The following is a 10882-nucleotide window of genomic DNA, read 5'->3' as shown; positions in this document are numbered from 1 at the left end:
ATCATCTACAGAAAAGTCTGACCTCGGCGATGTATCTGACAAACGTCGTTTCTGGTTTCAGCGGTCTAAAGGCGACAAGTCGAATGTCATTGCTACCCAGCCGTCTGTCTTCGATGACCCGGAGTTAGCAGAAGAATACAGACCCCGACCAGATTGGGAAAATATCCATCGGTTCGATCCATCGGCTAGATGGTCATGGGGTGAAGAGAACGTGTGTTAACAATCATGAATAAGGATCACTTCGCAACCCAGACTGACAGCGATGTAGAAAGTTGTTCGGAAGATCGATCTTCGTATTACCTTATTGGCTTGTGTGATGCTTCTGGCATTGGAGCTTGATAAATCCAATATCCGTACGTGCTGCCTATCCAAATGTGCAACCTTGAAGATCGCTGAACATGTATGAGCTCAGAACAAGCCAATGCGGACAACTTCTTGACCGATTTACACCTGACTCGGGACGGTCAGTCTGCGCAAGACATCAACTCCATCTTCAATAGGCTGACAGGGTCTTCTATCACTTCAGATTATAACTTGGGAAACACGATTAGCAGGCTATTCTACCTACTCGCCGAGGTACCTGCACAGGTCATGGCAAAATGGCTCGGCGCCGACAGATGGGTTCCTTTCCAGATGACATCATGGTCGATCGTCGCTCTGTGCCAGTTCTGGCTCTCTGGCAGGACATCCTTTCTATGCACAAGGGCTCTTCTGGGGTTGCTATCCGGGGGTTTCGTGCCAACAGTCAGTGGTTTCGCAGACATGATAAGCTTATTTTGCTCATGTATAACAGATGATCCTCTACCTTTCCTACTTCTTCAAACATCACGAGCTTTCCATACGTCTCGGCTTCTGGTATACAGCATCTTCTTTTGCGGACATCCTCGCTGGGTTTTTCGCTTTTGGGATTCTGCACCTACGGGGAGTTGGTGGTCGTGCCGGTTGGCGTTGGCTTTTCTTGATCGAGGTTTGTGGCAGGTCAAGTTCCTCTGTTTCGATGCTCATTATCCACACACAGGGGCTGCTCACATTGACGCTTGGTCTCCTTGCTTTCATCCTCATGCCACCGTCACCAACGCAGACGGCGAATTGGGCCCGAGGCAAGAAGGGATGGTTTACAGAGAGGTATATCTTTTACTCCCATGGCACACTAGAACATGCTAATGATGGTTTGTGGATAGAGAGGAGATTATCATGGTCAACCGTATCATCCGAGAAGACCCCAGCAAGGGCACTATGCATAATCGCCAGCCGTTGACCCTCAAACTTATTTGGCAGAGTTTCAAAGACTACGATCTATGGCCCTTGTATATCATAGGAGTTTTGTTCCTGATACCTAGTAGTGAGTACAGTACACCATTCGACCAAATGGATCTTCTGCCGAAGCCAGCTAATGTCAACAGCAACAATATCGCAATACTTTACCTTGCTCTTAAAAGATTTTGGATTCAGCACATTCAACACGATTTTGCTTTCCATTCCATGCAACGTATGCAATTTCAAGATCAGCCACCAATCTTTGCTGCATACTGACTTTCGACTAGGCGATGGGCGCTGTGACCCGAATAGCCCTTGTCTACGGAGCTGAGGCCTTCGAGTCCCTTGCGTATATGGGCATTTTAGCCCAGTTGTGGACGCTGCCAATGCTCCTTTATATGAATGCGGTTAATTTCAGCCAAACCAACAAATGGGTCGCATGGACAGTACTCACACTGATGCTTTCTTTTCCAAACCGTAAGCACCTTTTGGCCTAAAAGTCGTCTGGGGCACAACTAACGAGAATTCCTCCTCAGCCCATGCGCTTCACGCTGGGTGGAACTCTCGCAACTCGAACAGCGTGCGAACGCGGACAATCGCAGCCGCATTATACAACATGTCGGCGCAGACGTCTCAAATCATTGGTTCGAACATATACCATGACTGTGAGTGTGGCCAGATCCATCTGTGAGCGCCCTTTTGTTCCTTGGCTAATTAGGCATTCACTTTTGCTGCAATAGCGGATGCTCCTCGCTATGTCGTTGGAAACAGGACGCTACTCATCCTCGCTTGCACGAACATTGTCCTCTATGCCTTGACCAAACTATACTACGTGATACAGAATCGCCGCCGGGATATGAAGTGGCAGGCCATGACAGAGGACCAACGAGTTGACTACGTTGCGACAACACAGGATCAGGGGAACAGAAGACTGGACTTCAGATTTGCGCATTAACAAACAGCATACGTAATGATTCTTGGCCTCTACAGCAGTATAGACCATCATTAGCAATAGAATTGAAATTTGGTCGTTTAAGAATAGAGATCTGGTTAAATGAACGCCTGATGCATAAGGCGCCAAGAGCCTAAGCCTGACCAGGTAAGGCTATCATCACGTGTTACAGATAGGATCGCGCCACGATCCCAAAACGGTAAAGCGAGTAGCGTGCAACGCAAGGCGCCTGCTGCGTTTGGATGGCACACTCACGTTCCATAAGCATTGCCAACTATCACCTCCTCTCGACCGTTCTCCAGACTTTCTTGAATTTGTTTCACGTCCGGTCTCTGTCTTTTCTCCCTTCTGGTCCTGAGCGGCTGTCGGATCCGTGTTCCTTGGCTTAATCTAAGACATTAATTCAGTTCTATACTTGGCAAACGTGGCCGCAGCAGCAGTACTTCCCGGACTACGAGAGCGCATTCTTTTTAAGGCTGCATGTCCTCGCAATCTCAGAAACCATCTCGTCTTGGAGAAGGCTGAATTGCATAGTCGCGATCCTCTATCCAGCTTCCCCTGCATGGATGGTCCATTCTCTACCTCTTATTTCTACGTCCTAGCCCCCATCGTTTCGAGCCGCTGCCGATTTTCGATCTAGGGTTTGTAACCGCACTCCTGTTTTCGCTTTGATTTCGCGGGAAGGAGGGGATTTTACTTCCGCATCGAAATAATCGTCAACCCTGGGAAGGGGCAACGAAATTGACCTACGGTGGCTTCAACGCATACACAACCCGAGGAGGAAGGTTGGGAACTCGAGCCGGTCCTCGACTCCCACGGATTAGATGACGAGATGTCGCCAAACCGTCCAACTGTACATCGTCCAGTAGACGGCCGCCCTCACCAGCCGTTGCTACAGGATGAACGTCGGCGATTGTCGAACACCGATTTTGGCCGTGACAATGCGGAAAACAGGCCTATGCTGCACCATTCCAGGCGGCCGACGATCAGGAGTCCCGAGTATTCTGCGGAGCTGGCGACTCGGCGAAAGTACATGATTGCGTCGGGATTCTTGCTGTTGAGCTTGGCTAGTTTTGTGGTTCAGACCGAGACGGCGGTATATATCCAGCATGAGCTGCATTGGGACAAACCATATTGCATGCTGTAAGTTGAGTGGTTATGGATTGCGCCGAACTTAATCTGACTTGAATCATTCTTGCAGCTATCTCACCCACGGGTCATGGTCCCTTCTCTGGCCGGTCCAACTTCTTATCTTGCGAATACAGAAGAGGAAGCTTTCTTGGGAAGCTTTCTGGCGACGTCACGTTTATTTGTTAAGGACCACGGCGCAAATGGTTGAGTCAAGAGAGCTACACCTTACGTCGCGTGGTTTGCACCGGTCACCGATTCCCTACATGCTCGGGACGACGGCTTTTGTGACTGTAGCTCTCACCATTGCTGGTGGATCATGGTATGTGGCGGTCAATCTTACGACGGCCAGTGACCTCACCGCGATCTACAACTGCTCCGCCTTCTTCGCGTATGCTTTCTCCATTCCGCTCTTGAAAGATAAGCTGCGGTTTGACAAGGTGTTTTCAGTTGTCGTTGCCATTGTAGGAGTTCTGGTGGTTGCGTACGGGGATCGCAGCGAAAGCAAATCGACTCCGGACGGAACAGTGGGGAAAGCAAAGCAGGAAGCAGAGAACAGACTCCTGGGCAATATTATAATCGGAGTCGGAAGCGTGCTCTACGGTCTGTACGAGGTGTTGTACAAGCGATTCGCCTGTCCCCCGGAGGGCACAAGCGCCGGCCGGAGCATGATCTTCGCCAACACCTTCGGCAGCCTCATCGGATGCTTTACCCTGCTCGTCCTCTGGATTCCCTTGCCTATCCTCCACATGCTGGGCTGGGAAGAGTTTCGATTGCCGACCGGCGAGGCCGCATGGATGCTTCTCGTATCGGTCGCCGCCAATGCCAGTAAGTCTCTCGCACAGTTCAATTCTCTTTTCGTCGATTCTGACCATCGCCAGCCTTCTCGGGATGCTTCCTTGTCCTCATCTCCCTCACGTCCCCCGTTCTCTCCTCTGTAGCCGCCCTCCTCACCATCTTCCTCGTCGCCATCGTCGACTGGCTGCGCACGGGACAACCCCTCTCCGCCGCATCGATCATCGGCGGTCTCCTCATCATCGTCGCTTTCTTCCTCCTGAGCTGGAGCACCTACCGCGAGATGAACGAGGAAAAGAGGAAGAGCATCGAAGCCGAGGAAATGGAGTCCGAGTGTGATGACTAGACTTGTCTCGAATGGGCATTTATCTAATTCATCTGGTTTCTAATAGTATACATCTCCTTGAGTGTACCGCTCTTTTGGCTATCGGGATCTTGTACATAATTACTTATATTTCCGGGTTCATAGAGGGTTGCGTTTCTTTTAGATGTCGTTGCGGATAGATGCACGCTGCAATGAGCAGAAGGAATAGTGCAATGGCAGTTATTCTGCATAATGATCAATACCTAGTGCTCAACTCGCTTGCTTACTCTATACTACGTACAAGGATCGAACGGGCAGGCAGCTGGACGTCCTGGAAACCTATATGACATGTTGGTGTTCCGGAGAAGATTCTTTCAGAGGAGTAAAAAGTGGCTATATCAACACGAAGGAGTCCGATGGGGACTTTGACAGGGGGAGAGGTGGGATGGGATGGGATGTGGCTGGATTGACGAAGACCGAACAAAAGGCGACTCGACTAGCTAGTACCGAGCTTGGCCAAGGCACGGACACCTTGCTCGTCCCATTCTTGCTTGGTGACCCACATGTCCTCCTTGTCGGCGATCTGGGATATGTTAGAGACGTCGTCGAGGGAAGGTCATGAAGGGTATTTTGATTCTTACCAGATTGGCGAGCACGGCACCGCCCAGGAAGACCATGTGTCTCCGTCGGGGGGGATCTTCGATGCGCACTTTGAATTTCTGCAAGAGAGTGATTTAGCTTTAGTCATTCTCCAAGGAAGCTTAGGTTAGGATGGGGACGTACACCGAGTCGCTCGGGGTCTCCCTGGAGTACCCGCGTAAGCCACAGTTGCTTGAGTTCCTTCTCCAGCCGCGACGGCAGACCGGGGTACATGCTGCTTCCACCGCTGAGGACGATAGCCTTGTACAAGCTTGAGCGGACGTCGACGTCGGCGCCCTGGATGGTGTTGAAGAGCAGCTCGGCCATACCGGGCTGGTCGACGTCCACCAGGTGCGGTTGGAAGAGACACTCGGGGGCCTCGAAGCGCTCGCTGCCTACCCGGATGACCCGGCCGTCGGGGAGTGTGTATGATTCGACGAGAACGGTGGTGTCCTCGGAGAGCTTTTTGTCGAGCTCGAGGTCGTACGAGACGTAGCAGAGCTTCTCCTTGATCTGGCGCACTGTTTCGAAGTCGGCCGTACGGTTGAGGGCGTAGCCGCGGCGCAGGAGCAGAGCGATCAGGTTGCGGGTGACGTCGCGGCCGGCGACGTCCAGTCGGCGGATATGGTGCTTGAGGACGGTGGATTCGTAGACGGGAATAATATGTGTGACGCCGTCACCGGAGTCGACGACCACACCGCTGCTGAGACCTGGTACGAACAAAGATCAGCTGTCGTTACTAGCTGCTCGGGCCGTTGCACTCACCCTGAGCGTATAGAGCAAGTACGGCCTGAATGGCGACGTAGACGCCTCCGAAGTTGTATCCTTCCAGCATGACCTCGCACATCTTTTCGCGGTTCTTTAGGGGGTTCATTGGGGGTTCGGTGAGGAGGATCTTGCGCCCCGTAGGGTCGATTTTCATTTTCTCGTAGAAAGTGTAGTTCCATAGGTGCTGCATGTCGTCCCATTTCTTCACAATACCGTTCTCCATCTATGTTACCCGCGGACATTAACCAATGGTTCCTGAATCAACACCCTGGTGCAAAGACGGTGACGGAGCTCCGCCGGGAAGGCGAGCAACCGTTCGCAACAGGAACAGGGACATGGGAGGCAGAACGTACAGGATAGCTGATCTGAAGCATTGACCTGGCGGCTGCCGCTTCATCTCCGCACATGATATCCTTCACGACAATGTCGCCGGCCTGTTCCTCAGTTCGCAGTATGGGCCGCCCCACTATCGAGGGGAACTGGTGCTCTGGGAAGTTCTGTAGACGAAAGGCGGATGAGCATGGCGCATGATTGAGATTCTGTGCGTAATAACCGACATACCTGCGCAGCATATCCGACCTTGAGGAAACCAGTTCCTCCGTCGAGGACTAGGTATGAAAGGTTAGCTACCTGGCGGACCGGGGAAGCTGCCTGGAGAGGGAATGATGCTCACCAATGGGCATATCCGCCATGGTGGTGGTCGAATAATAAGTACTTTTCGTTATGTTAGTTCCTCCGTTAAGAAGCAACAGAAAATCCGGAGTGAAATGCGCTGTTGGGACGAAAGATGTGTATGGATCGTGAAGATGAGGGGACGGCGAGGGAGTTTGGGTCTCGAGGTGTGTTAAGCCGACGGGCTTCCCCATAGTCGTCATTAGCGCGCCGAGCCGCATTCCATCAACCGCCGTACGCATGCTACTGGAGTCATAAATGTCGCTTGATATCTTGAATTTCAGGATCGAGAATGACTAGCCAGTAGGATAATCCATTGAGCGTAATCAATTCAAGTAGACTGATGGACAGTACATTGTTGGATGACCGCGATGAGACCCCTCCGCCACGTAAACACCATATCAACCGTCAACAATGCAGTCCGAAAGAGTCTACCTGCCTATTAAATACTATGTGTACTCAAGGACGATCCGACCTTCTAGAACTCCTGGTGATTTCAGAGTTGGCAGACATTCCTACAATGCAGCAGCTACAGCCTGGTAGCAGTCTATTCGGCCGATGCCTTCCCGAGATCGGAACCGCCCGGTGATCCCCAGAATAAATAGATATACCCTCGTCCCATTCTCCAACTCTGCGCAATAACCTCATTTGCAACTCAAAATCAAGATGAGTCGAATCGGCTGGGTAAGTCTTCCTCCAGACTAAACCAACCAACCCAACGTACTGACCTGAACCCAGTACGGCCTAGGCTCCATGGGCCTGGCAATGGCCACCAACCTCCAACGCCATCTAGCCACAAAACGAGCCCTGAATCTGGTCTATTCGAACCGAACAATGGCACGCGGCGACACATTGAAAAGCTTAGGCGCCGTCCCCGAGCCAATTTTCCAGAATCTCGTCGCCCAGTGCGGGATTATCTTCACCATGGTAGCCCCCGCTCCATCCAAAGGAAACTGCGCAATGCATATTAATGAACGATAGGTCTCCAACGACACCGTACTAAGCAATCTCATCACCACTGCCATCGAATCAGGCCACTCGCTCAAGGACAAGATCTTCGTCGACTGCTCGACCGTCCACCCGCAGACGGTCGGACTGACCGTCTCCAAGCTAAAGGAGAAGCAGGCGTCGTTCCTATCTGCACCTGTCTTCGGGGGGAACCCGATCGCCGTGGACGGGAAACTCGTCTTTGCGATCGGGGGCCCGAGGAGCGCAGCGGATGCCGTCAAGCCGCTCATCCAGGATGTCATGGGGCGGAAGATCATCGACTGCGGGGAGGATGCGACCAAGTCGTCGCTGTTGAAGATCGCCGGGTGAGCCTTTCTCGCATCACTGCTAGTGGTTTAGGCTAATTGTATAGGAACATTGTCACGGTGAACCTGATGGAAGCCGTCGGGGAGGCCCAGGTCTTCGCGGAGCGGACGGGCCTAGGCACCGGGCCCATGGAGGAATTGATCGGCGAGGCATTCGGTGCTGTGGCGGGTGGCTACTCTAAGAGGTTTGTTTGTGGAGCAGACTGTGGTAGGAAGTGACCCCGTACTGATTGCTATAGACTGACAACCGGTGCCTATGCGCCATCCCTCGACTCCCGTCCTGGGTTTGGTGTCTCGCTGGCCATCAAGGACGCCAATCATGCGCTTGCCATCGCCCAGGAGCATAATGTCCGCCTGCCTGGTTTGCAAGTTGCTCGGGAGAACATGATGGCGGCAAGGGAGTACGCGGGGGAATGCCTGGATAGCAGCTCCATGTATGGAGTCTTGCGGCAGCAGGCGGGCCTGGAGTTTTGGAATGAGAAGAGCAGAAAGGGTGGAAGGTAGTAGTAGATTATCAGCGTTGTTTGTATGCTTCGTGGACGCGTCGGTGTCGTGTTTATGCTATATACCACTGTTTCGAACCATTATAGAACAAGAAAATGAAATCTTCGGTGTAGAACCACCAACGAACGAAAGAGATCTGAATAGATGTACAACAGAGCCATAGAATCTCTGCTCGCCTGCTCGCAATGCGCCAGTCACAAAGTCGACAGTCAGATAAATCACCAACCATACACTCCGTTCGCCCGTTCTTTATATGAAACAAGAGAAGAGGAGAAAGAGAGGTGCATCACAAAAGAAATAGAGGTAACATGCGGATGAGACGCTGAACCAAAGAAACATAACGTATATTAAGATTTGATCCTCGCGGTTCCGGCCATCTGCGGAAACGCTTCGGCAAAAGATGGGCCGAGCGACCAATTATTTAGATTTCTGAAGTGTCGCTCAAAGACTGGATTAATGATGAGATCCTCATGATCGCTGGTGGACAGCAGGCAGTCCGTCGCCTCATACGGCCAGTTAACGGACAGGGTCCGAGTGAATGGGATGAACCACTGCTCAAACGGATAATCCTGATATGAGCCGACCAGCCGATCGCGCATCCGCGGCCACGGAATGTAGTCAACCCAAGCCGGATGAGGTGTGAGAAGTTGGGAGGCCCGAGGTGTGAGCCAGTCTGGCAGCCGCTCATAGTTCTCTCGCGTCGGGTAGATCTGCCACCGCATGAGGAGAAACATGAGATATAAGACGGCCACTTGCTCGGGCAAGGATGAAATATCTGGGAATGTGCGAAGGATATCGACAAACACCTTTGACAGTGGATGCGAGTAAACGCTCTTTTCGGGGTTCAGCAGCGACGAGACACTGGGATAAGGGGGCCCCACGAGCTTCTGTGTGGGAACTCCCTCCGCCGCTTTGCGCTGACGGTGGTGAAGAAAATCCAACAGGATGGCGTCCAGTGTGCATGTCGGGGCTATGTTTCGGATCGGAGTCCTGTACGCGGGCAAGGGTTGCTCCGGCGCAGGCCCGCTAGGCGAAGGTGTGTAGACTGGAGGTGGATCTGCCTGAGACGGCCTGAAGCTCTCCGTTGAGCTACGGAACCCTTCCACTCTAGGAACTTGCTGAGTGGCATCGAGCAGGAAATTGAAACCCAGTCTCTCGTCAGTACCAAAATCCAATCCATGGGAGAGGTTATGACGCTGACAGTCAAACGCGATCCGGAACGAGGCCAGTCCGTTGCTGCTATCCTGTCGATGCGCACTCATCGTAGGTGCCGAGTGTGTCGACGTCGGCGTTTCTGCGCCAGAAGTTGAAGCCGTATATGAGGACTCGTATCTTTGGCCGGTCGAGGTGAAATGGTGAGTCCCGGTGTACCGCAGCGGATTGAAGGGAGTGTTCAGAGGTTGACAAGACGGAGGAGGTGCCGCTGCGTGCCGGGGAGGAAGGGGAGGCAGATCTGTTGTCCATTGTGTCAGAGATAGTCCAGGCGAGCATTCATGACAATAGCAAAGAACACTCACTTGGGTCCTGCTTCGCAACCAGCGGCTGTATGATATCCATCACCGCCTTAAGCCCGTGCTTCAAGTCCCGGTTCTCCGCCTGAATCGCTTCATTCCGCTTCAGCGCCGCCTGGAGATCAAGGAACGGTTTCTGAGACGAGAGCTCGCGCACCCGCTGCTCAAGCGACTCAATGTGCGATTTCGTCCGCTCCCGGATCGCCCGCTGGGCCTGCCGATCATTCGCTCGCTTTTTGGCCAATTGCTCGGGGGTCAGATTGGCCACGCCGCGCGACGAGGTACTGGTGAGCTTGCGTTTCCGGCCCGGGGCCGTCGTGGACCCGCCATGGTTGTCCGCCACGGGTGTCTCGCCGTCGGCGGAGGTGAAACCGGAAGGGGTAGGGGAGGCTTCCTGCTTGACGCACTCGGGATCTTGATTCGGAGTGCAGAGTATTGTTGAGGACGGGTTCGAGGTGAGTGGTATTGATTTTGTTGCTGATACTGACACTGTGGCTGACGCTGGAGCTGGAGCTGGAGCTGGAGTGGTGCTCACGGATGACGATGACTCCAGGGCCGACGATGGCGCCACATCATTTAAAGGAGGCAGGCGGGTGGCCATGGCCCTCACTGGCGCGTCTAGCTAACGCCAACGGCCATTCAAAGCGTCAGAGGGGGGAAAAATATTGGATGATGCAGAGTGCCAAGTGGATGTGGACGGTAATAATATCCACGAGACGGGGATTGAGTCAGCGGAAATACGAAAGACTCGACATTTGAACGGACGACAGATAGAATTGGGCGGGGTAGATATAAATTTTGTCTCTCAGTCAGGATCGTCTTCCTTCGGCGTAGCTGCTGCTGCTGCTGCTACTGCTGCTGCTGCTGTTGAGGCTGGTGTTGTTTTACATGCGGGCTGCATATTTTCCACAAACGTCCGCGATTCGAGCCATTCCTTCAGAGCCTACGACAAGGGAACGAGTCGAACGACAACGGCTTGGGGGGTCAAAGTGGAGTTCCGCCCCAAACCTTCCGTCGCCGTGGCTCCCTTGGGTCTTGG

The 10882-nt window shown here is 52.9% G+C and overlaps 5 protein-coding genes across 5 annotated transcripts; 3 read left to right on the top strand and 2 right to left on the bottom strand.

Annotated features, from left to right (window-relative positions):
• Positions 1-1060: 1060 nt before the first annotated feature.
• Positions 1061-2212, top strand: Aspvir_008695 (putative MFS transporter; the record flags this gene model as incomplete). Its single annotated transcript, XM_043271863.1, has 6 exons — positions 1061-1125; positions 1182-1342; positions 1404-1489; positions 1545-1734; positions 1794-1922; positions 1998-2212. The coding sequence occupies 6 exons, from the start codon at positions 1061-1063 to the stop codon at positions 2210-2212; spliced, it is 846 nt and encodes a 281-aa protein (XP_043127798.1).
• An 829-nt stretch (positions 2213-3041) lies between these two features.
• Positions 3042-4478, top strand: Aspvir_008694 (DMT family transporter; the record flags this gene model as incomplete). The annotated part of the gene is made up of 3 exons (XM_043271862.1): positions 3042-3352; positions 3411-4165; positions 4219-4478. 3 exons carry the CDS (start codon positions 3042-3044, stop codon positions 4476-4478), a joined length of 1326 nt encoding a protein of 441 aa, XP_043127797.1.
• A 454-nt stretch (positions 4479-4932) lies between these two features.
• Positions 4933-6535, bottom strand: Aspvir_008693 (actin-related protein 2; the record flags this gene model as incomplete). The annotated part of the gene is made up of 7 exons (XM_043271861.1): positions 4933-5019; positions 5078-5155; positions 5220-5785; positions 5841-6066; positions 6197-6340; positions 6405-6451; positions 6517-6535. The coding sequence occupies 7 exons, from the start codon at positions 6533-6535 to the stop codon at positions 4933-4935; spliced, it is 1167 nt and encodes a 388-aa protein (XP_043127796.1).
• Positions 6536-7181: 646 nt separating this feature from the next.
• On the top strand, positions 7182-8332 carry Aspvir_008692 (NAD(P)-dependent oxidoreductase; the record flags this gene model as incomplete). Its single annotated transcript, XM_043271860.1, has 5 exons — positions 7182-7199; positions 7254-7442; positions 7497-7828; positions 7876-8013; positions 8068-8332. 5 exons carry the CDS (start codon positions 7182-7184, stop codon positions 8330-8332), a joined length of 942 nt encoding a protein of 313 aa, XP_043127795.1.
• A 347-nt stretch (positions 8333-8679) lies between these two features.
• Positions 8680-10444, bottom strand: Aspvir_008691 (bZIP transcription factor; the record flags this gene model as incomplete). Its single annotated transcript, XM_043271859.1, has 2 exons — positions 8680-9785; positions 9850-10444. The coding sequence occupies 2 exons, from the start codon at positions 10442-10444 to the stop codon at positions 8680-8682; spliced, it is 1701 nt and encodes a 566-aa protein (XP_043127794.1).
• Positions 10445-10882: the final 438 nt, after the last annotated feature.

Source organism: Aspergillus viridinutans (assembly GCF_018404265.1).
Source record: "Aspergillus viridinutans IFM 47045 DNA, scaffold_7, whole genome shotgun sequence".
NCBI classification, from domain to species: Eukaryota; Fungi; Ascomycota; class Eurotiomycetes; order Eurotiales; family Aspergillaceae; genus Aspergillus; species Aspergillus viridinutans.
Note: the sequence above shows the minus strand (reverse complement) of the source record. Positions and strands in the feature narration are given on the sequence as shown.